Genomic DNA, 25,000 nt, shown 5'->3' with positions numbered 1-25,000 from the left:
ATCATTCCTGGCCCAAAGGCTAAGGCAAAGATCTGGAGCTGCCTGCCTGCAGGAGCCAAGCAGACAGCGTAAGTCAGCTGGATGGGCACTTCGGGAAACAAGGAGGTGCGTACAGCCCCATCTTATGGCAGGCTGCGACTTGGGCCTGGCTGACCGTTGCCGTGTATGATTCCTGCTCTTGCATTGCCAGATAGCGTGACTTTTCTTTTCTGCACAAGTTAGCAGTGAAGAATTTTATATTTCCAGATTTTAAAATGTTGACACTAATTCAAATGAAAACAAAAAACAAGCCTGTGAGAGGCGAACAAAACCTGTTTGGGACCTCTCATCCTTGTTTCCATCCTAGGAAGGTGCACGTCCATAGGACATCAGAGCTTTACTTTACAAGGGGAAAAGTGGAAGCCCGGGCAGAATGCATTGCTTCTGGAAATATTATTGCGTTGGTGTCCAAGCTAGGGGCTAGGAGTTCCATAGCAAATTAGAAGGTCCAGTTCCTGCCCTTCTGGAACTCCCAATAGGTAGACAAAGAGGCAACTACAGGAGTAGTGAACGATCAACAGAGTAAGAACATGAGTTGGGTGAGGAGGGGCGTTTGGGGGCAGGGGGAGCACAGATCAAGGCAAGCTTCCTAAAAGAAGAGCCCTCTGGTCTGGGACTTGAAAATAATTGGGAGTTAGCTAGGTAGGGAGTGGAGGGGGTAGAAAGGTATTCCAAATAGAGGGGATAATAATACATGCAAAGGCCTGGGGACATGAGAAAATTCGGTTAATTCAAGGATCTGAAAGCAGCTCATTATGGCTGAAGCTGAGGATGGGGTTTGGAAGAAGGACGTGTGGAAAGAAAGAAAGCAGGAGAATTAGGCAGGGGGGTGCAAGCAAATGTCTATAGGGTCTCAGTGCCAGCGAGTAAAGCGGTCTCGACGTAAGAGACAGCAGAGGCTGGTGGGGTCTGGGGCACCCGGGAGTCAGCTGCGACTCAGCTGTAGCCACTCAGCAGCGGTCCAGGGTTGCCAGAGTGTCCTGTTTTTCAGGAGCAATGTGAAGTTAGATTATTAAAAGCAGCGTCTTGTGGGCTTCCCTGGTGGCGCAGTGGTTGGGAGTCCGCCTGCTGATGCGGGGGACGCGGGTTCGTGCCCCGGTCCGGGAGGATCCCGCGTGCCGCGGAGCAGCTGGGCCCGTGAGCCATGGTTGCTGGGCCTGTGCGTCTGGAGCCTGTGCTCTGCGGCGGGAGAGGCCGCGGCGGTGAGGGGCCCGCGTACCACAAAAAAAATAAAAAATAAAAAAAATAAAAGCAGCATCTTGGACTTCCCTGGTGGAGCAGTGGTTGGGAATCCGCCTGCCAATGCAGGGGACACGGGTTTGAGCCCTGGTCCAGGAAGATCCCACAGGCCTCGGAGCAACTAAGGCCTTGTGCCACCACTACTGAGCCTGTGCTCTAGAGACCCTGAGCCACAACTACGGAGCCCACGTGCCTAGAGCCCGTGCTCCGCAACAAGAGAAGCCACTGCAATGAGAAGCCTGCTCACCACAATGAAAAGTAGCCCCCACTCGCTGCAACTAGAGAAAGCCTGTGTGCAGCAATAAAGACCCAACACAGCCAAAAAATAAAATTAATTAATTAAAAAAAAGAAGCAGCGTCTTGAGTTCTGCATTTAGGGGGCTAGTTTGAATGTATAAAGCACTTGGCAACAGATTTTTTTTTTAACATCTTTATTGGAGTATAATTGCTTTACAGTGTTTGCATCTGGCCTTTGAGCCACCAGTTCCAATCTTTGGAGGAATCGTAAAGGGAATGTGGGCTCGATTCTGTGAGTGTGGAGCCACTGGGGGCTTTCAGCAGGGCGTGACATTCCAGGCTCATGCAGAAAGGGCCCGTTGGATGGAGAACAACAATAGAGGAGCTAGGACTCATTGGAGATGTTGTGGTACCTGCAGAAGGGCGGGGAGATGGTGGAGGTCTGCAGACAGCATGGGGATTAGGGATGGGACATGGGAGAGATGGGATTTGACGGCAGATTAGGAGGGATGGGGGAGGTCGTTGGGGAGTGTTAAGGTTGATACAAGGGTCAAGGCAACAGGTACAGAGGAAGGACGAGGAACAGTGACGGATGAAGATGACCTCAGCCCCTGTGGGTCACTCAGGGGAGACGCCCAGAGGATCTGGACCTGGTCCAGAGAATGTGGGCCCAGTGGGGTGAATAGGACACCCCTTGACCCCAAGGAACTGCAGTTCAGGTGGGAAGACAGACTGAGGACGATTGAAGAGTCCAGGGCCGGAGGCTGGCCCAGAGTCTCTTCTGAGGGCAGGGCCCTTGGGAGCAGCAGTGACCTCATTGTCGGAGGAGCCAGGGTGGGAGGGCGGGGCAGAGACATCCAGCTAGTGACGACTGGCCCAGCAAAGGCCTGGAGATGTGACAGAGACAATGTGTTAGTGGGTGAACGGAAAAGAATCCAGAAAGACAAACTGCTCCTTCCTCACATTTCAACTGGGAAGGAAATAAAGCATTTCTGTGAGGTAATTTCTTTGAATCTCTTTGGGTAGCTTGCTCCGAGGTCCTACTGATTCTCCTCTGGACCGGCAGAAGGCGTTCAGTAAATGTTTATCGTGCTTCCCCCCATTTCCTTCTCCCTCTGGAGCAATACTCCGCTGAGGGTATAAATTCTGCTACAGTTTGCGTGCATGTCTTTAAGAGTTTCCTTTGGTCTCACCTCACTGTGGTCAAGATCAAGGGTCACCAGCGAGACCGGAAATGGCTGGTATGCAGTAGGAGCTCAAATGCCCAGAGATGGAGAGGCCTGGGGGGGCTGGGGAGGACTTCTAAAGTGCCTGCTGCCTTTCTGTTGTAATGTTAAGTCCCCGCCCACTTGACACTGGACTGAACCCTGCGTAGTTGTGGGATGATGCTGTGCAAACCCCTAACGGTGGCCGGGTATACAGCAGGTGCTCACTACCCACCAGCTGGACTGGATTTAGGTCTTGAGTGATCAGACCTCATAAGCCTGTCTGACCTTTGAAACAGGACAGGGAAGGACGTGGCCCCCAATCCTGCTTTGCCTGGTCAGCATGTGCTAGGTGACCCCGGGTCTCAGGTTCTAAAGCCCAGAGTCAGCTGAACATGGTGGGATGGGATTTTTGCGGGGTTGAGAGCACGGGCTTGGGAACCAGACAGACTTTGGGTCAAATCCCAGCTCCCCCATCTCTAAAATGGGGATAATAATACCCTTGTGACATCTTTCTCGCCCTGAGAGTGCTGAGTGAAACATGTCCGTGCCTCCTCTCAGCCCTCAGCCCTCCTCACCCTCTGTGCCCTGCAGGGTGTTCCAAAGAGCAGCCATGTCCACCCTGTACCCATCTCTGGAGGACCTGAAGGTGGACCAAGCCATGCAGGTAAACTGCCAGGCTATCAGCCTGGGGTCCCCTGATGGGGCCTTCTGGATTACGCCAGGGTAGCTAAGCGAGACTTGTCTTGGATCACGTGTTGGGGACCCCTGGGAGTTCCTGACTGGCCCCACGGCATGCAGGTCCCCACTGCAGGGCCTGCTGGGCAGAGCAGGTGTCCAGAGGCCAAGGCAATGGAATTACAGCAGGCGGAGAAGACCGAGCAGCTGCAGACCGGCCTGTCTGGTGCCTGCTCTATCCCAGTGCTTCCTCCATCCGGGTTCGTGTAGAACCCATGCTCTAGGAAAGCTTCCAGAATAAACCCCGTGGCCGTGGCGTTTGGCCTACTCAGCCCCCAGAAGCCCTTTTCTCCTTCCATCCCACATGAGGTCCTAGTGGGTTTTGAGAATTGGGGGCTTTTTGACTGAAAATTTGCCTTGGCTGCCTCAGGTAGTAAACGAGTTGTGACATTTGGTGAGTCGTGGGCCCCTTGGAGAACCTCCCTCTAGAAGCGTGGACATCTGCAGAGGCCACATTTACTCCAAGGGTCATGGACACCCCCCCTCAGACCTCCAGCATACCTAATGCCCTGACCCCCAGCCTCAGGGAGCCCCAGGCCTCAAGGGCTCTGGGGCTCATGGCCACAGCTGACCGGCACACCCCATCCATCCCCAGGCCGAGGCCAGAGCCTACCCAGGATGCCCGCCCTGCCGGGGCAGGGAACAGACTCCCAGCCTTCAGGTGAGTGAATGGGCTGGGGTTCTCCTGGCTGAGAGTGACCTCTGCTGGACATTTCCAAGAGTCTGCCTCCTTCTGCCGCTGAGCTGTGGGCAGTATGCAGGTTGACCCTCCCTAGAACCCTTTGAGGGGGACACTGAGAAAGCTGCAGCTTTTGAGGGCACTGACTGCCCTGACTTGGGGCCACCAAGGAAGGCTGCATGTGGAGACCAGGATGTGTGTGGTGGCCCTGGAGCTGCTCGTGGCCCTCTTGATTCAGGCCCTGTGGTAGCAAACTTGAACTCAGGCCCAGCTTTTCTCCTCCTCACCACGCAGTTCCCCAGAACTGCCCTTGGGTCTGGCCGGTGCCAAATAAAGTCGGTTAAATTGAACACCAAAGTGATACATGAGGTACTCAGTATCCCAGGCTGCTCCTGGAGGAAGCAGACCGTCTGAGGGGAGGACCCACAGTGCCAGCGAGCGTTCCTGGGAGAGCGGAGCCATCTCAGGGATATACTGCATTCTTGGGAGTAAACAGCATCCTCAGGCCCTGTTTCTTAATAAAAATGAGTGACCACCTGGGAGCCAGGCAGGTGTGGCTAATCTCAGGCCCGGAGTAACACCTTTCTTCTTCCTTCCTTCCCTTCCCATCAGTTTTGTACCCAAACCTGGTGGAATTGGAAAGTTATATGGATCTTTCGTTCTCCAGCCACGAAGTCCAGCAGAACCTGCCTCAGATTCCAGAAGGTGCCAGTGTAGGTATTTGTCTCTTGCCTGATGTGGGCCCTCCTTCTTGGTCTTACCATTTAAACAGACTTGAATCTCCTCTTTCCCCAGCGTTGCTGCGCCTCTGTTTTTTGATGGCACTTTGTATTTTCAGCCTTCATTAAAAGTGCTGTGGAGTTTCGTGGTTTCCCGCGAGCCTTGGGGCTGAAGGGCCACTGCCGGCCCTTTGACCTCTAACCTGCTGGCCTGAGCCTACTGGCTGAGAAGGGAGAACATTAAACCCGGCCTGAGCCTGGGCGCTTCTAATGAAGGGCTGCCTGTGACTTGACAGCAGCTGCATGGTTAGGCAGAGCCCGGTGGGGAGGAGCTTGTCATCCAGCCCCACTCCCCAGATTAAACAATAATGCTTGATTCCTGCTCCCCATGGCTTCAGGGAGCAAAGGAAATCGTAGCATAGAAATATTCACTCCTGAAAACGTATTCACCTATAGAATCAGTCCCAAACCCTCTCCCAATCAGCTCCAGCCTCCCTGCGAGCCATCTGTCAGTTGTCCTTGTCTGCCAGCCCCTCCCTGGTCCAGTGCAAATCGATTGCAGAGTGCAAATGCAAATCTTACTAAGGCTGCAGGATTTCATGAAATTGATGGAATTGAGGATGAGAACTGCCACACTGACAAATGAGGATTTCATAGGAAAAATCAGAAAGGATGAGGACATGTGGGACCCTGAGAAAAACTGGTGACACCCTGGGGTGTTTCTCCAAAATGACCCTCTTGACAGTCATGTAGGGAAGTACACACATGAAGCAAAGTAGGTCATGTTGTAGATAGTCCAATTTTAATCCATCGATTTAACCCCTCTTTGATCCAATAATTAGGACAACCTAAATTTTGATAAAAAATGACAGATAGTGCATTTTTATAATTAAAATTTTTAAATTATTTTTATTTCATTTTAACTTTTTATTTTTAAGTAATCATAAATTCATAGGAAGTTGCGAAGATAGAGAAGTCCTTTGTACTCTTCACTCAGTTTTCCCAGTGGTTCCATTTTATGTAACTACACTATAACGTCAAAACCAGGCATTTTACATTGGTACTATGTGTGTCTGTGGTTCAATGTCATTTTATCACCTGCAACCACCAGTGCAATCAAGGTAGAGAACTATGTCATCACCACAAAGGTATCTCTAGTGTTGCCCCTTCATAATCGTTCCCAGCCTACCCCTCACCATCCCCAGCCCCTGGGCAACCACTAGCGTGTTTTTGTCCCTATAATTTTGCCATTTCAGAAGGTTGTGTAAGTGGAATCCCATGGTGTGTGACTTTTTCAGACGGACTCTTTCCACTCAGCATCATGCCCTGGAGACCCTTCGAGGCTGTTGCCTATATCAACAGTTCATTCCTTTTTATCGCTGGGTTGTGTTCCATGGTGTGTTTGTACCCCCAGTTTGTTTAACCTCTTGAGGGACATTTTAGTTGTTTCCAGTTTTTGTCTATTATAAACTAAGCTATTATGGATGTTTGTGTACAGATTTTTGTATGGATATAAGTTTTTGTTTCTCTGGGATAAATGCCCAGGAGTGTGATCCCTAGGTAGTGTTATAAATGTATGGTTAATTTTTTTAAAAAGAAGCTGCCAAACTATTTCCAGAATGGCTGCACTATTTTATTTTCCTGCCAGAAATGCATGAGTGTTTTCAGTTTCTTCACATCCTTGCCAGCATTTGGTATTATCACTATTTTAAATTTTAATCATTATGGTAGGTATGTAGCAATGCCTATCATTGTCTTAATTTGCATTTCCCTAATACTAGTGATGTTGAACATCTTTTCATGTGCTCATTTACCAGCTGTATATTCTTTTCGATAAAATGTTTCTTCATATCTTTTGCTCATTTTCTAAATGGATTTTTTAAGTCAACTTTTGAGACTTTATTCTAGAGTCCTTTGTCAGATATTTGATTTCTAAATATTTTCTCCCACTGTGTAGCTTCTCCTTTCGTCGTATTAGAAGGGTTTCTTGCAGAGCAAAAAGTGTTTAATTTTGATGAGGTCCAATTTATTGATTTTTTTTCTTTTGTGGATTATGCTTTGGTGTCCTAAGAAATTTCACTGAGCCCTAGGTCCTAAAGATTTTCCCTTTTACTTTCTTCTAAAACTGCTATAGTTTTATGTTTAAATTTATGATTGAATTTGAGTTAATTTTTGTATAACGTGTGAAGTCAGTGCTCATATTCTGCCTACGGATGTTCAATTGCTCCCGCATTTGTTGGAAAGACTCTTCTTTCTCCAATGAATTGCTCTTGCACCTCTGTTAAGAAGCAATTGCCCCTCCTTGTGTGAGGCTATTTCTGGATTCTCTCTTCTGCTCCATGATCCATGTGTCTGTCGCTCCCCAATACAACACTGTCTTAATTACTGTAGCTATATAATAAATCTGGAAATTTGGTAGAGTGATTTCTCCTGTTTTATTCTTTATCAGAATAGTTTTAGCTATTCTAGTTCCTTTGTCTTTTCATACAAAGTTTAGATTAACCTTGCATGTATCTATAAAACATCTTGTAGAGATTGTGATAAGAATTGCATTAAATCTGTACATCAATCTGGGGACAGTTGACAGCTTTACTGTTTTCCCAATCCATGAATACAGAATATCTCTCTATTTATTTAGATCTTCTTTGATATCTTTTATCAGTGTTTTTTCATTTCCAGCATACAATTCCTGCATATGTTTTATTAGATTTACACCTAAGTATTTCTTTTTTTTTTTTTGAGTGATTGTAAGTGGTATTGTCCTTTTAATTTTAGTTTTCACATGTTCATTGTTAGTATTTAGAAGTACAATTGATTTTTTTGTATACGTTAGTCTTGTATCCTGTGACCTTGTTGAACTCACTTATGAGTTTTAGGAGTTTACTTGTAGATTCCTTGGAATTTTCTAGTGAAGTTATCATCTCATCTGCAAATAGAGACCATTTTATGTCTTCTTTTCCAATCTATATGCCTTTTATTTCCTTTTCTTGCCTTATTGCTCTGGCTAGTTCTTCCATTACTGTATTTAATAGTAGTGGTGAGAGTGGACATCCTGTCCTTGTTCCAGATCTTAGGGGGGAAAGCACTCACTCATTTTGGTACTTTTACCTTAATTTTTTTCAAGGCAGAGATCAAATTGAGCCCCTTTCCCCCCATCGTTCACTATTTTCTGTGGAACTTTTATTTTTAAGTGGATTTTAAAGGGCTCTTCTCCTGACACCAGTTTGCTTTGGAAAACGAGGACCCCTTTCCTATTTACCTGTCCTCTCTTCTCGCCCTACTTTCCCGGCTGTTTTTCAGGGGTGTGGACTTTGACGCCCCCTCGTGGCGTAATTGAGCCATGTTCCCTCTCGCCCGCATGCGGGAAAGTGTGTGGGCTGGGGTGGACTGCGGCCCAGGGTCCACTACATTCTCCTTACCCACTCCCTGCTCCCGCCCCGGGGACTCTTGTGGCACGAGGCCCCAGGCGCTGGCTGACCGCCTGCTCTCCTGATATCTGCAGGCAGCGGTCTCGGGCCCCTCACCGGACCAGGCGGTGGCGCCGGTGTCCGGGAACAACTTGGGCGTGCTGCCTGGGGAGGTCAAGCCCGGTGTGCGCGAGATCCACCTGTGCAAGGACGACCGCGGCAAGACGGAGCTGCGGCTGCGGGCCATCGAAGGTGGGGCTGGGAGTCGGGGCGGGGGGAGGGAGGGGAGGAGGGGCCCCGCGGAGGGCGAGCCCGCGTGCTGGACAGCGCCCACCTGCAGCCCGAGCTGCCTGCCCTCTTCCGCGTGCCTCCGGGGTTCTGGCCGCCTCGTCCACCAGCGGGAGAGGAGGCAGCGCGGGGATCCCCATCCACAGTAAGGAAGGGGCTGCGCGGGCTGGGAGCCGAGGCCCACCGACCCCTAGGCCAGGCTCTTCCTCTCAATCCCCTCCTACAAGGCCCTAGGGCTGGCTCTGGGTTGCGCCAGGGATCCTCTACCTGCCCCTCCTTGGGCTCCTTGCCTCCTTGCCCCCCAGCCAAAGGGATCTGGCTTCTGGGCGGCTGTCTGCAGACAGTGGAAGCCGGGGGCCCTGGATGCCAGTGTGAGAGGCCTTGTAGTCCAGTGGTTGGGGGTGCAGCCTCCAGTCGGGGTTGAATTCCTGACTCCGTTGCTTCCTAGCTGTGTGGCCTGGACTGTTTCCTCGCCAGGAAAATGGGGTTGCCTGTGTCTGCTGCGCAGAGCTGCAGACCCAGTGCCCTGTAGGCTCCGGGAGGATCAGGAGGCAAACAGCAGCTTGGAGGAAGGACCTGGGTTCATGGTGGGCCGGGAGAGCTGACTGTGGGGACTGCCTCCCCCAGGGGCTCTTTGTGCAGCTGGTCCAGGCCAACACCCCCGCGTCCCTGGTGGGGCTGCGCTTTGGGGACCAGATCCTGCAGATTGACGGGCACAACTGTGTCGGGTGGAGCGCAGACAAAGCCCACCGGGTGGGGAAGAAGGCATCGGCTGCGAAGATTGTCATGGTTGTTCGGGACAGGTGAGTAGCTGGGTCCCAGGAGCCTCTCTGTCCACCCCCAGCCACGCCCCAGGCCCAGCTCACCAACCCTCCCTGCCAGGCCATTCCAGCAGAACGTCACCATGCACAAGGACAGCACAGGCCACGTCGGCTTCGTCATCAAGAAGGGGAAGCTCATCTCTTCGGTCAAAGGGAGTTCTGTGGCCCGCAACGGGCTCCTCATCAACCACTACGTGTGCGAGGTGAACGGGCAGAACGTCCTTGGGCTGAAGGTAAGCTAGGCAGAGCAGTGGCTCTGTCCTGGGACATCAGGGGCTGGGACACGCCAGGTGGTGGGAAGGTTCGTGTCAGCGGGTGGGCTGCTGCCCCCACCCCAGCCTCAGTTCCTCATCCTAAGGCTGCTACAGGGATTCAATGTGACAAGGTACACAGAGCTTCGAGCACAGTGCAGGCACAAAGTAAGTGCTCAGTAAATATAAGCTATTGTTACTTCACATGGAGGCCAGAGGTGTGACAGGGAGCCGGGGGGTGGGGGTGGGGGGGATGATGACCTGTGTAAGGACGTAGGTGCCCAGGTGGCTCCTGTCTGCATGGACACCTCCCTACTCTGTATGGCACTTCTATTTGTATCCTGGATCTTGTTCAGTAATAGGAATATTTTAGAAAATTGCTCTTCAGAAGTCCATTTCTTACCTCTTTTTTTTGCCCTCCCAAGGGGGTTTGCGTGGCGAGTTTTATCTTTAAATACAAGAAGGAGCAAGTGGTCTAGGCCCAGTGCTGTGACCTGGGCTCAGGGGTGGGTGCCTTTGGGGAATGGACCCCAGAGAAAGATGAGTCACGCCGCTTCTGGTCCCTGGATAAGCGAGAGTGGTTTATCCCGACTTGATGCCACCAGGACCGAGAGTGCTTCTTAATCCCAGCTGTGATTTAGAGTGAGGGTCCCTGCCCTCCTGCAGCCAGGGCTTCGGGGCTCACAGATAGGGCTCCCCGGGTAGAGGTGGCTTGGGCGGTGGCGTCTCACTCCATAGGTGGCACAGTCTTTTTTTTTTTTTTGGCGGTACGCAGGACTCTCACTGTTGTGGCCTCTCCCGTTGCGGAACACAGGCTCCGGACGCGCAGGCTCAGCGGCCATGGCTCACGGGCCCAGCCGCTCCGCGGCATATGGGATCTTCCCAGATCGGGACACGAACCCGTATCCCCTGCATCAGCAGGCGGACTCTCAACCACTGCGCCACCAGGGAAGCCCCGGCACAGTCTTTTAAGCCAGTTCTCCTCCCCTTCACAGGGGCCATCACCCTCACCATTCCTGTCGCACATCTTCCTGCCTGTGCTTGACAGTCTCCCCACCTTCCCTGGAGGCTTGTTCTGCTGGCTCATGAGCATTGTGATCAGGAAGTTCTTCCTAATGTCTGTCTGACATCCCTCCTGCTGCATGTCTCCCCTTCCTTGGGGATCAGGCATGACAATCCAAAGGGAGTCCATTGTAGCTAAAAAGCTGAGTACAGTAATACCAATTCTGAGTGGCTGGGTCTACTGGGTGTTAGTGAACTCACTCCTTTCAAAGCATGACAGTTCTTTGATGTTAACTGTTCTGGAGAGCAGTCATTCTAAAACATGCTGCAGATTCTCTCGTCCTCACTGATGGTTCAGGGCTTCACCATGAACTTATCAGTTATCCTACCAAACGACGGCGTAAGGCTCTAAGGACTGGGCCTGTCCCTTTGCTGAATGGCCCCAGATAGCTGTGCTTTTTGAGATCACTTATCTTCTCAAAGGTCTGTCTGTTTCTACTCTGGGGCCATCACTAGTCCCACCTAGCACATCTTCTCCCATTTATCCTGGAACAGCTAAGAAAACACATACCTGGGTTAGACATCTGTGTAAAGTAAAGGTCATGGTGTCTGAGTAAGGGCCAGAGGCTCTTCTAATGGCCGTGGCGTCTGTCTTTGGACTGTTTGGCACACTTTGTGTAGATGCCTTTTGTTTCTTGTTCTCCCCATGACCTGAATGGCTTCTGCGGGCCTCTCTTTTCTCTAGTCGACAAGATGTAAGAGAAAGAAGTACCACACGGGCTCGGCTCAGGCTGACAGGAGCCCAGTGAAGGGGATGGGGGGGAGCCCCTGCTGTCCCCCCCCTGCACGGTTATTCTCTTTGTGCTTTGGGTCCAGAACCCGAGTGTGACGGGGTCCTGGGAAACGGCATACATGTGTGCTTGGTGAGATTCCCAGGGCTCTTTGGGGGAAGTCACGTTTGTGAAGCCCTGTTAGGTGTCAGGCCCACACAGGCCCTCGAGCTGGGAGGGGCACACTCATTTTACTGAGAGGGCCTCAGGTGGGAGGCCCACGTTCTTGCTCACCTGAGGGGCAGCCCTGTCCCTGACGTCAGAATGTCAGTGGCATCCTTCAGCGGGGGCCACGCTGACCTCTCCACAGAGGTGCCTTCAGAGTTGCCCCTGGCCCCCGGGGTGACCGCTCACTCACCCCTTCTCCAGGACAAAGAAGTCACGGAGATTCTGGCCACAGCCGGGAACGTCACCAACCTGACCATCATCCCCACTGTGATCTACGAGCACATGGTCAGAAAGTAAGGCTGCTCCCCTCCTGCCTCCCCCCTCCCCTCCCCACCTCCCGTCCACCCCGGCTTCTTCAAGGCTCCTGCAGAGCCCAGACCAGCCTGCCCTCTGCTCTCCCGCCCTTGCCTCCCTTCACGTTAGCCAGTGGCTTCTGGTGATTTGAAAGTCTTAGACTCGGAAGTGAGGGCCCACAGGGCATGCACAGGCTTTGCGGGGAGCGGGAGAAGGTGCTGCCAGTTTTGGCGACTGTCCTTGTTGCTGTATCTAGGCTGTCCCCAGCCCTGCTCCACCACACCGTGGACCACTCCATCGCTGACATCTGAAGCCACGGGAGAGCAGCTCAGCCCTCTCACCCTCCAGCAGGAAAGGGAGAGTCCTCAGGGGACAGGCTGTGGAGGCCTGCTGCCTGGGGGCGGGGCTGTCTCGAGGCGGGCGTGTTCTGGGGGGGTGCAACATTGGATCACATGGGCCTGTCATTTATACACACTGGCCTCCTTGGAGCCTCAGCCTCTCAACTGGGCTTAGGCAGGGGCAGGGCCCACAGGCAGTGATTCTCTGAGGTGATTTAAATGCTGGGCACGTAGGCAGGCCGACTAAACGCTTCCTAAAGTTGCAGCTGGGTCCCTTTCAAACTTCTGCCTCTACCAGTAAAAACATTTCCACGGTTTGAGAGAACAAATACATTTTTGGGGGAGAATTGTTTCTTTTTCCTTTACTTGCTCTTTGTCACAAACTGTATTTAGTTATAACCCTTCACTGTCTTTTGAATAAAGATTTGATTTTACATAAAATCCCTTCCTCAAAGGTAACTGAAATTCCAGAATCTTCTGTCTCATGACATGCCAGAGCTGGTTTTCTTTTAAGCAGTGGTGAGACCAAGCCCTTTGCTACGTATTGCCCCTGAGAGCAGTGACTGGGCTTTGCCACCGTCACATGCCGCCGGTCTGGGGCATGGATGACTAGAGGGGGACGGTGTGGGGCTCTGGAAGGGGGCCCTGGCTTTCGCGCACCCCCTGCTCAGCGACTGCAGCTGGCTTCCGCATCTGCAGAACGGGCGTGAGGACCACTTCAAGGGTGCTGGAGAGGATGGAACACGTGCACTTACAGGGCCCCGCGGGTCTGACGGTGGGGGGGCGTGGGGTGTGCCAAGTGACCCCCTGGAGGCGAGTCAGAAGCACGGCAGAGCTGAGCCAGCACGCAGCTCTCTGGTTCCCTCAGCCTCAGGAAAGATCTCTGTCCGCTCAGCTTTTCCCAGGATGCGTGTTATGACTCCCATGCAGGTGGGGACAAGTGTGAGCCCCCTTCATCCCCCTCGCCCCCACCCGCAAAAGACACAATATAAAGAAAACAGGCCAAGGATCTTGTTGTATTTTCATGCTTTAATTCAGAGCTGTCTGCTGTAGGTACAACTCTGTCTGATCAAAAGGACAAAGAAGACAAAAGTGAAGACCCCTCCCCCCCTCCCCCCTTCCTGTATCCCCTGAATTCTCTGTCAGGGGCATGGCTGAACGTAGCAGTGCACTGTGACTTGTGTGCACTGATTCCTAGGTCAGAGGGGGGTCATGAGTTCCCTGGGCAGAGGCCCCTCTGTAGGCCTTTACCTACAGAACCTTGTCATCTGCCCCCACCCCACCCCCCAAGGTGCTGCCAGATACCCCTGTGCTAGTGGCGACTGGGAAGGGTATTCAGTGAAAAGCTAAGTTATCCCCTTGGGAGATATTTGGGATTAAACTCCATTTGAGGCCAGCTCTCTGAGCAGAGTCCCGGCCCCAGACTCTGATTTCTGCTTTGAGCCTGGACCCTATAACTTAGGAGAAGCCACTTCTGGCAGTGGGACTCCAAGGGACCAGCAGTTCCAGAAGGTGGTTCCTGAGAACATGGTCCCTTAGGATCTAATCAGCTCTGGCCAGAGGCTGGGGAGAGGGGAGACCCCAAAGATTTCTGCTGCAGAAGCGGAGGGCGGAAGGGAAAGGTCACAGCCCAGCAGGAGGTGGCATTAAGCAGGAAGGAAAAGGGGAGCCTTGGAGGATAAGCACTCAGCAGGAGGTCCCCGGGCCCTGGCCTTGCATCCTGGCCCCACATCCTGTGTCCTGAAGTCAGGCCTTGGAGCCTGAGCCCGTGGGCGGCTGCGCCTCCGCCTCCACCCCTGGGAGCTGCCCTGGCAGCTCTGCCCCTTTTGCATAGATGCAGGATACCGAGCACACACACGCACACACTCGCATGAGCCGGGGCCTGGCCGACACGGTCCCAGCGTCTGTCCCAGGCCTGGAACAGAGAGCTGCCTCCTCCACGGACAAGAGGCAAAGCCCGTCAAGGTCCCACCAGAACCCCCAAAAGAGAGGCACCCCCAACACTGTGGGCTGGAGCCCCCTCTGACCAGACAGGCAGGTCTCGAGCCACAGCAGGAGCAGAGGGCGGCGCCAGCTCTGCTCACCTTGTCCACAGTCCCCGGTCCACGCTCTTCACGGGTGGCTCCTCCAGCCTCAGGGACAGAACGGACCATGGCCCCGGCCCTGACCACATCCATCAAAACACAAGACACAGTAGGAAGGCCACAGACAGCAAGATGCAGACAGGAGCAGAGGGGCTACGCAGCTCGACTAGATTCCAGCGGTGAAAAATATATAGATTTTATGTTGTCAGATATAATAGTCATACATTTATTTTCTCGGCAAAGCTTTTGACTATTTCTAAGGAGACACCACGCAGCTCCGTGAGTACGCGGCACGGGAGGCGGGGTCCGCAGCCAGTCCTGGCTTGGCTTTGGATTGGGTTTGCCCACTGCCCCTCCACGTCACGACCCCCAGGTCCTGTGGGGCAGCCCAGCCCGGCCCCCAGAGTTTGGGTTTGGTTCGACTGGGGTGGAGGGGTGCTCCACAAAGGATGGCAGGTCTGAGGCCCAAAGCGAGGAAGGGGAGCTTTGGAGGCACAAAGCGCGTGGCAGAGGGGCTCTCCCCCCGATGGCTGGGCCGGCTGCCCACCCCCAGTGCATGCAGGCATCCCCCCTCAAGCAGGGGGCACAGAGAGGAAGGGCAGAGCCCATGCGTCAGGCAACAGCTGTCGGAGCAGCGGGGGTGGGCAAGCAACCTTGGCAGAACCAGAGTGGCCCCTAGGCCAGAGGGGTGAGTGAGACACAGGGCCCCACCAACACCCCCCCACCCCAGTGTAGGGCCTAACTCTGAAGAGTGGGTTGGATGACGAGACAGGTATAAGCCCTGCAGAGGAAGAGGAATGGGCTTACTCTGTAAAATAATAATGCTAATAAAATGTCAGCAGCTTTGCAGGGGGACCCAGATGTGGTCCCGGGGAAGGAGGGGGGCCAGTGAACCCTCCCAGGCTGACTGGGATTGGGCTGGGAGCCCCACTCCACCCCCTACCTGGGAAACATCCCAGGGCACCCTGCTTAGGCCTGGACAGACATCATGGCTTCAAAACCTCATCTTGGCATTCATCCTGCTGCAATTCCCCTCAGAGGCAGAAAGGTGTAAGATTTAGGAATCCTCATCCTAGAAAGCAAGCAGCCACCTCACAGGAGACCCTGGGATGTGTGAGAAGCAAGCCCCAAAGTGAACATAGTGCAAAGCAGAAGTTGGTCCTAAGGTCCCCGGGAAAACTAGGGCCAGCTCCATGGCAGTCAAACCTGGAGCAGTCAGCTGGCGGTCGCTGAGTCCAGCCCTGCCTCCCAGGCTGCAGGGCCCTGTCTCAGAAGGCTGGAGGTGCCCCCTTAAGCTGCCAGCCCCAGCCTCCTCCTTTCCTGCTGGCAGCGTCTCCAGACAGGAGCTGGGCTCAGGCTAGCGTTCACACCCCGGCACTCGCCTGTCTGGCTCTCACAAAATTATCTGACACACTCAGAAGCGCCAGGAGGAAAACAGATGTGGGGAAGCCCTGGGATGAGCAGACAGACACAGAACCCACACTGCTCTCTGCCCCTCACCATCCCTCCTCCAGCCCATGGCCTTGACCGGCTCCCAAATCCCAAAGCGGGGAGCAGCCTGAAGGGGATGGAGCTCAGCCCAGGCCAAGTGGTTCCAGACCTGCTGGGAGTCCCGGTCAGCTGCCTGTACTTTGGGTCGCAGCTGCCTCCATCTGAGGAGATAATACCGGCCCAGAAGCCTGGGCTGAGGGCAAGGGGTAGCTTGGGAGAGAAGGCTTGGGGCGAGCAGGGAACTGGACAGGACATGGGGGTGGGGGACGGGGAGGCTTGGCAGACAAGTCAAGCCCGGCCTCCCCAGATCAGCACACCAGAGACTTCCTGAGCAGGGGCTGCCCTGTATGAGAGGCCAGGTGGGCAGGGGGGCCAGGTTGGGGGCCTCACCACCTTCTTTCTCTGCAGTGTGTCCCATCCTTGTGCCTCCCTGCCCTTGGTCTCTCTTCCCTTCTCTCCTGTTGAAGCTTTGGGACACCTTCCCCCAACCCCCACTCCCAGCCCCTGACACTGTCACCATTCTGAAAACACCACCTCCAAACCCCAAACTAAATAAATAAGATGATGCCCCGTGGGAAGGTGCGAGAGGGAGGACGGCACCCCTACAATCGGTAGTCAGAGCCGCCGGAGGCCGGGCCGGGATGGGGCCTCCTCAGAGCTGGGAGCTGCCGCCTGCAGCAGGGCTGGCGCTTGGGCCCTGCTGGCTCAGCGAGCGGCAGCTGATCCTGCGGATGGAGTGCAAGGCCACGGTGCAGCAGCCCCGCAGCAGGGAGCTGATGTTGTAAATGGGCTGGCCCTGGCGCCGCTGGGAGCGGCAGAGCCAGGCCACCGTGGGCACGGCCGGCACCACCACCGCCAGCAGATCCACGATGTAGTGGCGGCTCCAGTAGCTCTTGGGCTCCTTCTCGGCTGCGGCCGCCTCCTCCTCCTCTTCCACAGGGCACGCCACGCTCACCGACGGGCTGGGGTTTGGGTTGGCACCAGGGTGGTGTGGGGTGGGCCCCCACGTGATGGGCTCCGGGGCCTCGAGCTCGTCGACCACCGTCACCACCACTGCAGAGTTGGGGTCTCTGGGCCCCAGGGGGTGGGGATCCGACTCCGGGCACCTGTCCCCTGACTTGGGGACTGTCCCGCAGACCTGGGCCTTGGTCACTTTCTCCAGGATGGTGTCCAGGTCCGGCTGGTACTGCACGAAGTCCGTCTGGATGGCGCGCTCCTGCATGCAGCTGGCCTGCACGCCGGCCTCCGTGCTGCACAGCAGCTTCTCGTAGGTGTTGCTGGCGGGGAAGCGGGGGCCCAGGCTGAAGGAGCCGTGCAGCGAGGAGCCCTCCTCGGGGCCGCAGTCCACCCCCGAAGACAGCAGGCTGCTGGCCTCCAGTGCATCCGTCCGGCTCAGAGTGTCGTCGGTCACCACGAAGCCACTGTCAGCCCCATCCTCCACAGAGGCGCCTGGGTGGTCACCCGGCAGGCGGTCGCCGCAGACAGCGGGGTCGCTCAGCTTTGTGTAGGTGGAGCTACGGGTAAGGGAGCGGGCGGGGGACCCGCCGGCCGACTCAGCGGTGCCGTCCTCCTTGGCGAAGCCGTTCTGGGCCACTTCCATGCTGTGCAGCAGCGTCTCCAGCTTCTTGTTCTGGATGTTGATGTCCACAAAGTACTTCTGCAGCCCCTTGTCCTTGTCAATCAGGTTGTTCTTGACGGTGTCGATGACCTGCTTGAGCTGCTTGATCTCCTTGCGGGCCTCCTTCAGGGCCAGCTGGGCCTCCACGCGGTGGCACTCCTCCTCGATCCAGTCCTCCTGCATGCGCGACAGCTGCATCTTCAGGTCATCGATCTCCGTGTCCCTGTGAGCAGATGAGACACACATGCTCACCGCCTGGCCTGTCACCGCCACCAAGGACAGACAAGGAGGGGGCTGTCCCCAAGGACACAGGGCCTGCGCTGCTGCCCTTCAGAGCTGAAAACAAAGGAACGACTCAGAGCTCCTTCCTCATCCTCTTTATTCCATCGGGGAAGCAGTGGGGACGGGAGAGGAGCCAGAGCTCAGGACACGAGAGAGTCCTCCTCTTCAGGGACAAGAATGAACCACCACCTCATTCCCACGCCCTAGAGCCAAAATGCAGACAACTGTCCACATTTACATCCACTACCCAGAGAAGACAGTAGACGATAAAGATTCTCAGTTTAAAGATGCTACCGCTATAAAAACTTTTTAATACATCCATTTAAAAATCTTAACATAAAACAACAAAAACTAAACCTAAACTCTCTACTCTGCAGAAAGGGATGTGGCCTCCTACAAAAGCCAGTGGTGGAAATTTTCAGTGGAGGGCTATTTGGCCAGAGACCCTGGGGAGAGGGTGATGAGCCACTTTGTTTTTATGAGAGAAATTACTGCCTTGAATGTAGCTGATAATTTTACATCTTCCCTCAACTGGAGGGATGAGAAGTGGTGGATGAATCAGAGGAGAATGATGAGAACAGAGTGACTGTCTTTCATCCATGCTAGATGTTTCCTCTCTGTATCTACTGTAGAGAGGGAAGACCCAGAAGATTGCCGAAAAAGGCACAGAGCTATTCCCGAAAGAAGAGGCGAGAGCAGGCAAACTAGACGGTCAGAAGACTCTTGTCCAGAAACTCTCAGGCTTTTAAAATCCCTGAGGCATAGACGAATTCGGGGGGTGCAGGGGAAGGAGGTGAAGTAGAAAATGATGCCATCGAGTCCAGAGGTAAAGCCAGGGTGAGACTGAAGAGGATGGACCAAAAGCAGTGAGAAAGGAGGAGACTCAGTCATGGGACTGAACTCCCACCCTGGGTGTTCCTCCTTCAGCAAATGTCTTAGTGATCCGGCCCACACGCAGCCACTCGGCCCAAACCCTACATTCACGTAAATAAAATCCAAAATGGCACGAACATCACTTTGGATTTTATGAGTCCAGCAGAGTGACCGACCCAGATCAAGCACCATGCACTTTTCAAAGTCAAATTAGAAATTCAGGAAATGGGCCCAGGAATCTCACTCCACAAAAACACTGAAGGGACTGGGCCTGCGGGGCTGCAGTGGCCACAAGGTCAGCAATGGCATCAACTGGAAGGGGAAGGAGGGGAAGGGCTGCCCAACAGGATACAGCTTGGTGGTGGATGTGGGACGGCAGCAGGGACCTGGAGCTGCTCAAGAGCCACGATAACAGACATGCCCACAGGTGTGGGGATAATGTTCATTCCTCCTACCTCGGGGTGGGGGGCTCACTCTAGGACAACCCTCCTCACTGACTCTGAGCCCTGGGAGGGAGAGTGAGTGTGAAAGGAGGGACTGGGCATGCTCAACTCAGCTGGGCCCCATTCCTCCTGGAAGCCAGCAGGACCCCAGAGCTATGGCTTCCCAGCCCTGTCTAGGTCTCAGGGGGCTGCAGGACGTTACATTTGAACTGGGTCTTATAGGATGAGTTTTCCAAGGAAGCAAGATGAGAGAAAGGGTATCTTAGAAGTGGGGACACAATATATGAAAGCACAGAGTGTAAAAGCAGAGCTCCTTCTTTGAGGAGGAAGTAGTCTACTGCAGGAATGAGAGGTATCAGACTGAATGTTCAGAGCCTGTGAGGAGGTTGACAATACAGCAAGTACAGAATGGCCACAGGTACTGCAAGAGTATTAGGCGGAGAGGCCGGGGAGCTGAGGTGCAGGCATGTCCACTACAGGGCGTTCTGCCCAAACCACACAGGGCAGACTGTCTGCTCTGAGCCACAGGGCGGCCCTAGAAAGGAAGCAGGGAGATGGGCTGTCTGCTTCCTGAGGACATCAGTGTAAATGGCCAAGCAGACGCAGGGCATCAGTGAGAAGACAGTGGGAAATATAAATAGAAATCGTAGCTCTACAGACAAGGAGGTCCACAGAATGCCACCTCTACCCTCCCCAAGTTCAAAAGCACAACAGATACAAACTGGATCAGCTACCTGGCAGAGCTCTGGTCAAGAAAGACAGGGTCACGCTCACTGTATGCTCCAATTTACATCGAATATAATAGACAAATCCACAGAGGCAGAAAGATTAGTGGTTGCCAGGGACGGGGTGGCTGGGGAGAGATGGAGCGTGATTGTTACTGGGAACAGGGTTTCTTTCTGGAGTGATGGAACTGTTCTAGAATTGGATACTGTTGATGGTTGCACCGTTCTGTGAATACACTAAAAATCACTGAATTGTTTACGTTAGATAGGTGAATTGTATGGCATGTGAATTATATCTCAATAAAGCAGTTATATTAAAAAGAAAGAAAGAAAGAAAAGATGAAGGAAGGCATGGTAGTGGTGGCCTCCCCGCCTGCCCTCCAGCGCCCTGCACGGCACCCTGCCCAGCTCACGGTCGGCTGCGTATCCGAATTGACACAGTCTGGAGAAGACGGGTAGGTGATGAAGAGATCAGAGGGCAGCCCTGAAGCTTCGATCATGAAGATGAAGCCGCCAGCCTGGAAACGGGGAGGCCAGGAGGATCAGGTCTGGAGAATGAGCTCAGACGGGCCCACGGGGGCTCCTGGGAGACCCCTGGGCTGGGTGGGAGCTCAGAGGAAGGTTTCTCACGATCTTACATCATCTATAAGTGGATCCTGAGGAGGAAGGCTTCTGGGGCCTGAACTGGTGGGTCACGAGCCCCTGGTGCCCCCCTGGGAGGAAGCAAAGGAGGGCTAAGGGGTTGTTTCTCCCCCACAGAGACAGGTCAGCCAGGAAGAATGCCCTGTGCCGCTCCGCCCCAGGTAGAAAGGAGCCAGGGCATGAGAAGGGGCCAAAAGGGGCTGCCAGGCTACAACTGGGAGAGAACTGCCTGAGGTGGGAGGCCCGATAGACCCTCACAGGGGAAACTGCTCCCGGCCTGGCCCCAAGCGGCTACCTGATGCTTCAAGAAGCAGCTGAGGGGAGGGCAGGGACAGGTGAGGTTTTGCTGACAGAGGAGCCCCCAGCCACGCCTTCCTCCCAGAGACACTGCAGGGCCCTGGCCACCCGCTTACCGGTCCTGGAGCCGGTCCTGCGTGTCCTTCAGCCGGGCCTTCAGATGCCGGATGCACACCTCCTTCTGCTGCAGGGGGGTCAGGTACTGCTCCGGGGTGGGGGGCTTGATGCCATGGTTGTCACTGCACAGCGTGTACTTCATGGCGCGCCTGCCGGGGACGCTTGTCAGCAGGGAGGGAGGAAGGGGCCTGGCGAGGCGCTGTGCCTCCAGGAGCTAGGGGCCCCGCCTACCCATCCTGGTCCCCTGGCCACTGGAGCGCTGCAGGCCAGGCCTCCCCCACGGGGCCCCTGTGGGCACGAGAACACCCAGCCCCTTTGGGAGGTGGGTTTTATTAAGGCTCTTTCGAGTGACGAGCACAGCGTCAGGGTGGGGAGCTCAGGGCTCCTCTAGCTCGGGCTGGGGAGACAAGTCACAGAGCTCGTGCACCAGCCTGGCACCACCCAGGGCGACGCCCCCTCCGCCAACCCAGTCCCGGCGCCGCAGCCCAGAGCTCAGGTGTCCACTCTCCCAACCCAGAGACCAAGGCTGAGGGTGGGAGAGGTCTCCCCCTCCGTGTAATTATCCTGGGGCCTGCACGGTGGGCGAGGATTTATCTGCTGTGTAGGTGTATGAGTGATTTCGTGTGAAAATCTAGTGACCGTATGGCAGACACCGTTTGAGCCGTTTCTGTGTCGTCATCATCACCACCGCCTCAGCATTCATCGTGTAGAACAGTGCGTGCAAGACTGGTACTAAAGTGGCAGCCTGTCCTTACACTGGCATAAGGTGGGTGATAGTTGATGTAAAATTAATAATGCGTTCGTTTTCTTAGTGTTCTACAACTTTGCTTTCAAAGAATCACATTACCCTACCGTATGCCTTTCTCTCCTAATTGGAGAAACTGCCTATCAGCCTATCATCACAGGTAAGAGGTTTTTAGAAAAATGTAACAATGTTTCTAATACCATGTTTTGAATATGACTGCAATACTGTATGCCATAAAAATTGTATAATGATTCATTCAGTAGATAAGCTAGGCAACCATTGCTAGCTTCTCTGTTATCAACGCATATGCACACTATACCTGTAAATAAATAGGAATTTCTATTTCACATGACTTTTCGTTTTTGATGTCTAGTCTTAGTAATACATGTAACAGGTACAGTGTTTTGTATCATGTAAGACAATATTGATGTACTGACAGATGATTCATTTTAAAAACAATGTAAACTTTCAGTATCAATAAATACAGTATATTGCTGTAAATGTATTTTCTCTTCCTTATAATTTTCTTAACATTTTCTTTTCTCTAGTTTACTTTATTGTAAGAATACAGTAAGTCCCCTACATATGAACCTTCAAGTTGCAAACTTTCAAAGATGAACGTGTGTTCCCATGTCCAATCACATAAGTTAGTTCACATGGCTGGTGTACTTTTCAAGGTGCTGTACTGTAAGATTAAAAATGTTTTCTTTATTTTTTGTGTTTGTTTGCTTTTTATGTATTATTTGTGTGAAAAGTATTCTAAACCTATTACAGTACAGTACTATACAGCCAATTGTCTTATTTGGGTACCTAGGCTAACTTTGTGGGACTTATGAACAAATTAGACTTAACGAATGCACTCTCGGAACAGAACTCGTTTGTATGTAGGGGGCTTACTGTATAGTTTATAATACATATGACACACCAAATACATGTCAATCATCTAATTACGTAATCAGGAAGGCTTCTGGTCAACAGTAGGATATTAGCAGTTACGTCTTGCGGGAGTAAAAAGTTATATGCGGATTTGCAACTGCACGAGGGGTCAGTACCCCAACCCCCTTGTTGGTCCAGGGTCAACTGCTCTAGGACACCAGCCTATGAACATGTTCACACAAACGCAGGCAGACCCTTTCCATCTGCATGTGCATGCTCTGGGGGCACACGTGAGCACACATGTGAACACTGGCTGTCTCTGGGCATCGCCCTGTTCACAGCTGTACCCTGCAGTGGCAGCAGGCTGGACGTGTACCGCTCCTGACAGCCACAAACACCCTAGCACAGGGTGGCGCAGACGCGCGTGTGTGTGCGTGTGCGTGCGTGTGCGTGCGTGTGTGTGTGTGTGTGTGGTGAGCCTGGTCCCACCAGGGCCGAGGAGGAGGAATTCCCACCCGGTGGAGGAGGGAGGGCCGAGGCTTTCACCCAGGGAAGGGGAGCACCCCAGTGCCACCAGCAGACCACGGCCGGGCCACCTCAACTCACAGCTTCCTGCCGGCTGTTCTGTTTGGGAAGAAACCTCCTTGGATTTTGGCTTAAACACCTGCGCGTGTTCTCACACAATTTGGCAGAGGCCTTGCTGCCATCCAACTCTGTTCCTTTAGGGGACAGGGAGTCCCAGGTCTAGCAAGAGGCAATCACATTTTATGGGTGTAGAAAAGACAGGCCCTGGCGGGGCCCATTTGCTGAAGGAGCCAAGTTGGAGACAGTTTTAAAAGTTTTGGGGAAGCTGTCCAACGTTTACCGAGGAAAAAGTATTTGTAAATCGTAAACTGTTGAAGAGAAAGTGCGGACAGAAGTGGAGGGAAAGAGAAACGATTCTCTTCTACTCACTCAGCTCCTGGCCTCTAAGTTTAACTCAAGTCAAGTCACACGCTGGCTTGTTTTCTGTGTGGCAAGGGGCAGAGGCGCAGTGTCGGGTGGGACCTTGGGGTCCCCTCTGATGGGCTCTAAGAAATCTCCTTCCAAAAGAGAGGAAGCCAGCAAGGGCCCTGAGCCCCACGTGTTAGGCCAGTAGCCATCCTGGTGCCCTGCAAAGGCTTTGGCGAGAGGGACCCAGAGCTGTGGTGAGAAAAAGAGGCCTTTTCCCTGTGCCGGGGTGGAGAAACCAGGATTACTTAAACTAGTAAGAGCTGAGGATTATAAAGGAAGTAACTATTTAAACTTTTTTCCATATGCTTTCACGAGTTTTCCCTCTCAATATAATATTTAACACTCACATATTTTTAGTCACTAGCTCTTTGTGGGAAAAAATATTTTTTAATATAGTATATATTTACATATATACTATACGTACCTGAGAAGAGAAGTATACTACAATTCATGTCCCTCAGCTATTCACACCTTGGAACACCTGGCTACTTATAGTGAGGCCAGAGCCGAGGCACTGCTCACCAGCAACTCTGATGGTGGCAAGGAGACCCTTGCATGGAAGCAGCTCTCAGCCTCAGGGTTGGGACTGCCCCCATGGGTTGCAGTTATGACATGTGTGGCAAAAATCTGTTACCAATAAAAAAGTATTAAAGTTGCCAATTATACACTTTTCAAAAGGTAAATTAATGCATCATCAATCTCACTCACACACCACCCACACCCCCATTCTGGGGGCAGTTACAGACAGGATGCTGGGGCATGGGTCCAGCATATGTGTGTCACCCGTCATGCGTGTCATGGTGGAAAACTCAGAATTGCTGCCTCAGTGTGATCTGGTCACACAAATGACACTCACTCAAACAAGCCTTCCCAGGAGGAGCTCTGGCCATGGGAGCTGCAGGCCAGAGTCTCCTGGCCTTCTCTTGCCTACGATTCTCAAGTTGAACCAAAGTCCTAATGAGAGCGGTTACGTGTTACGGGCCAGCAGATATCGACTCGCTGAAGCCTCCAGGTTGTAAGCTCCACTTTACAGATGAGGGAGTGGAGACTCAGACTGAACCACATCCTAAGCCCGTGCTCCCCCCTCGCACCCCTTGTATTTCAACGCAGGGAAGCAGGATGGGCGCCGCATCACAGCCGGCACGTCCTGATCTCTGAGGACCCACTGCTCTCCTTACCCGTCTCCCCAGCCCCATCCTGCCTTTCCTCTTTTCTGAGAGCCCAGAGCACATGCTACACTTGTAACACACTTCACTTTCTAAATCAACTCCACTCTGCCACCCTCACAGTGTACCACCTAGAAGAGCAGGCTGGCGGACGCCATGAGTTGCCTCCCAATATGCATTCTTGCCTTTTCTCCAACAGAACTCCCAGTTTGCTTGGGTGGCCCTACACTGGGAACCACTAACTCTCCCTGTAGCCAGTCATACCTGGCACCAGCCAGCACAGTATAGACAGACTTTCCTGGGGAATGTGTCCTGTCTCAAAAACACGAGTCTCTGGGGGTTCAGGGGCTTTGGCCTTTCTACCTTCTTCCTTCCTGGATGCTGACCTGACGC

General features: G+C 53.3%; 2 protein-coding genes across 18 annotated transcripts in view; one reads left to right on the top strand and one right to left on the bottom strand.

Annotated features, from left to right (window-relative positions):
- Positions 1-2,428: 2,428 nt before the first annotated feature.
- SDCBP2 (syndecan binding protein 2) lies at positions 2,429-13,107 on the top strand. 13 transcript variants are annotated; one of them, XM_024128246.3, is made up of 8 exons: positions 2,429-3,394; positions 4,060-4,119; positions 4,750-4,850; positions 8,359-8,513; positions 9,175-9,354; positions 9,434-9,605; positions 11,825-11,916; positions 12,174-12,367. In XM_024128246.3, exons 1-8 carry the CDS (start codon positions 3,262-3,264, stop codon positions 12,226-12,228), a joined length of 948 nt encoding a protein of 315 aa, XP_023984014.1. In that variant the 5' UTR covers positions 2,429-3,261; the 3' UTR covers positions 12,229-12,367. The 13 variants fall into 13 exon arrangements, with proteins under 13 accessions (XP_023984014.1, XP_054946654.1, XP_054946659.1 ...); XM_055090679.1 differs by having other exon boundaries at positions 2,430-3,387; positions 4,054-4,119; positions 4,805-4,854; positions 8,359-8,515; positions 9,179-9,354; XM_055090684.1 differs by lacking the exon at positions 9,175-9,354 and having other exon boundaries at positions 2,430-3,387; positions 4,054-4,119; positions 4,805-4,850; positions 8,359-8,515; positions 9,374-9,605.
- Positions 13,108-13,305: 198 nt separating this feature from the next.
- SNPH (syntaphilin) overlaps positions 13,306-25,000 on the bottom strand; it is a 42,514-nt gene continuing 30,819 nt past the window's right edge. The window contains exons 1-3 of one of the 5 annotated variants that reach the window (XM_028498187.2): positions 23,964-24,934; positions 20,827-20,976; positions 13,306-17,671 (exon numbers count right to left, since the gene is read on the bottom strand). In XM_028498187.2, the coding sequence (XP_028353988.1) occupies positions 16,483-17,671; positions 20,827-20,976; positions 23,964-24,037 (1,413 nt within the window). In that variant the 5' untranslated portion in view covers positions 24,038-24,934 and the 3' untranslated portion in view covers positions 13,306-16,482. Of the gene's footprint in view, positions 17,672-20,184; positions 20,290-20,826; positions 21,225-23,054; positions 24,935-25,000 lie in introns of those variants that run through there. The other 4 variants (XM_028498189.2, XM_028498190.2, XM_028498191.1 and 1 more) reach the window with 4 other exon arrangements.

Source organism: Physeter macrocephalus, chromosome 14 (genome assembly GCF_002837175.3).
Source record: "Physeter macrocephalus isolate SW-GA chromosome 14, ASM283717v5, whole genome shotgun sequence".
Lineage (NCBI taxonomy): Eukaryota > Metazoa > Chordata > Mammalia > Artiodactyla > Physeteridae > Physeter > Physeter macrocephalus.
The sequence above is the reverse complement of the archived record's forward strand: the minus strand, read 5'-3'. Positions and strand labels throughout refer to the sequence as shown.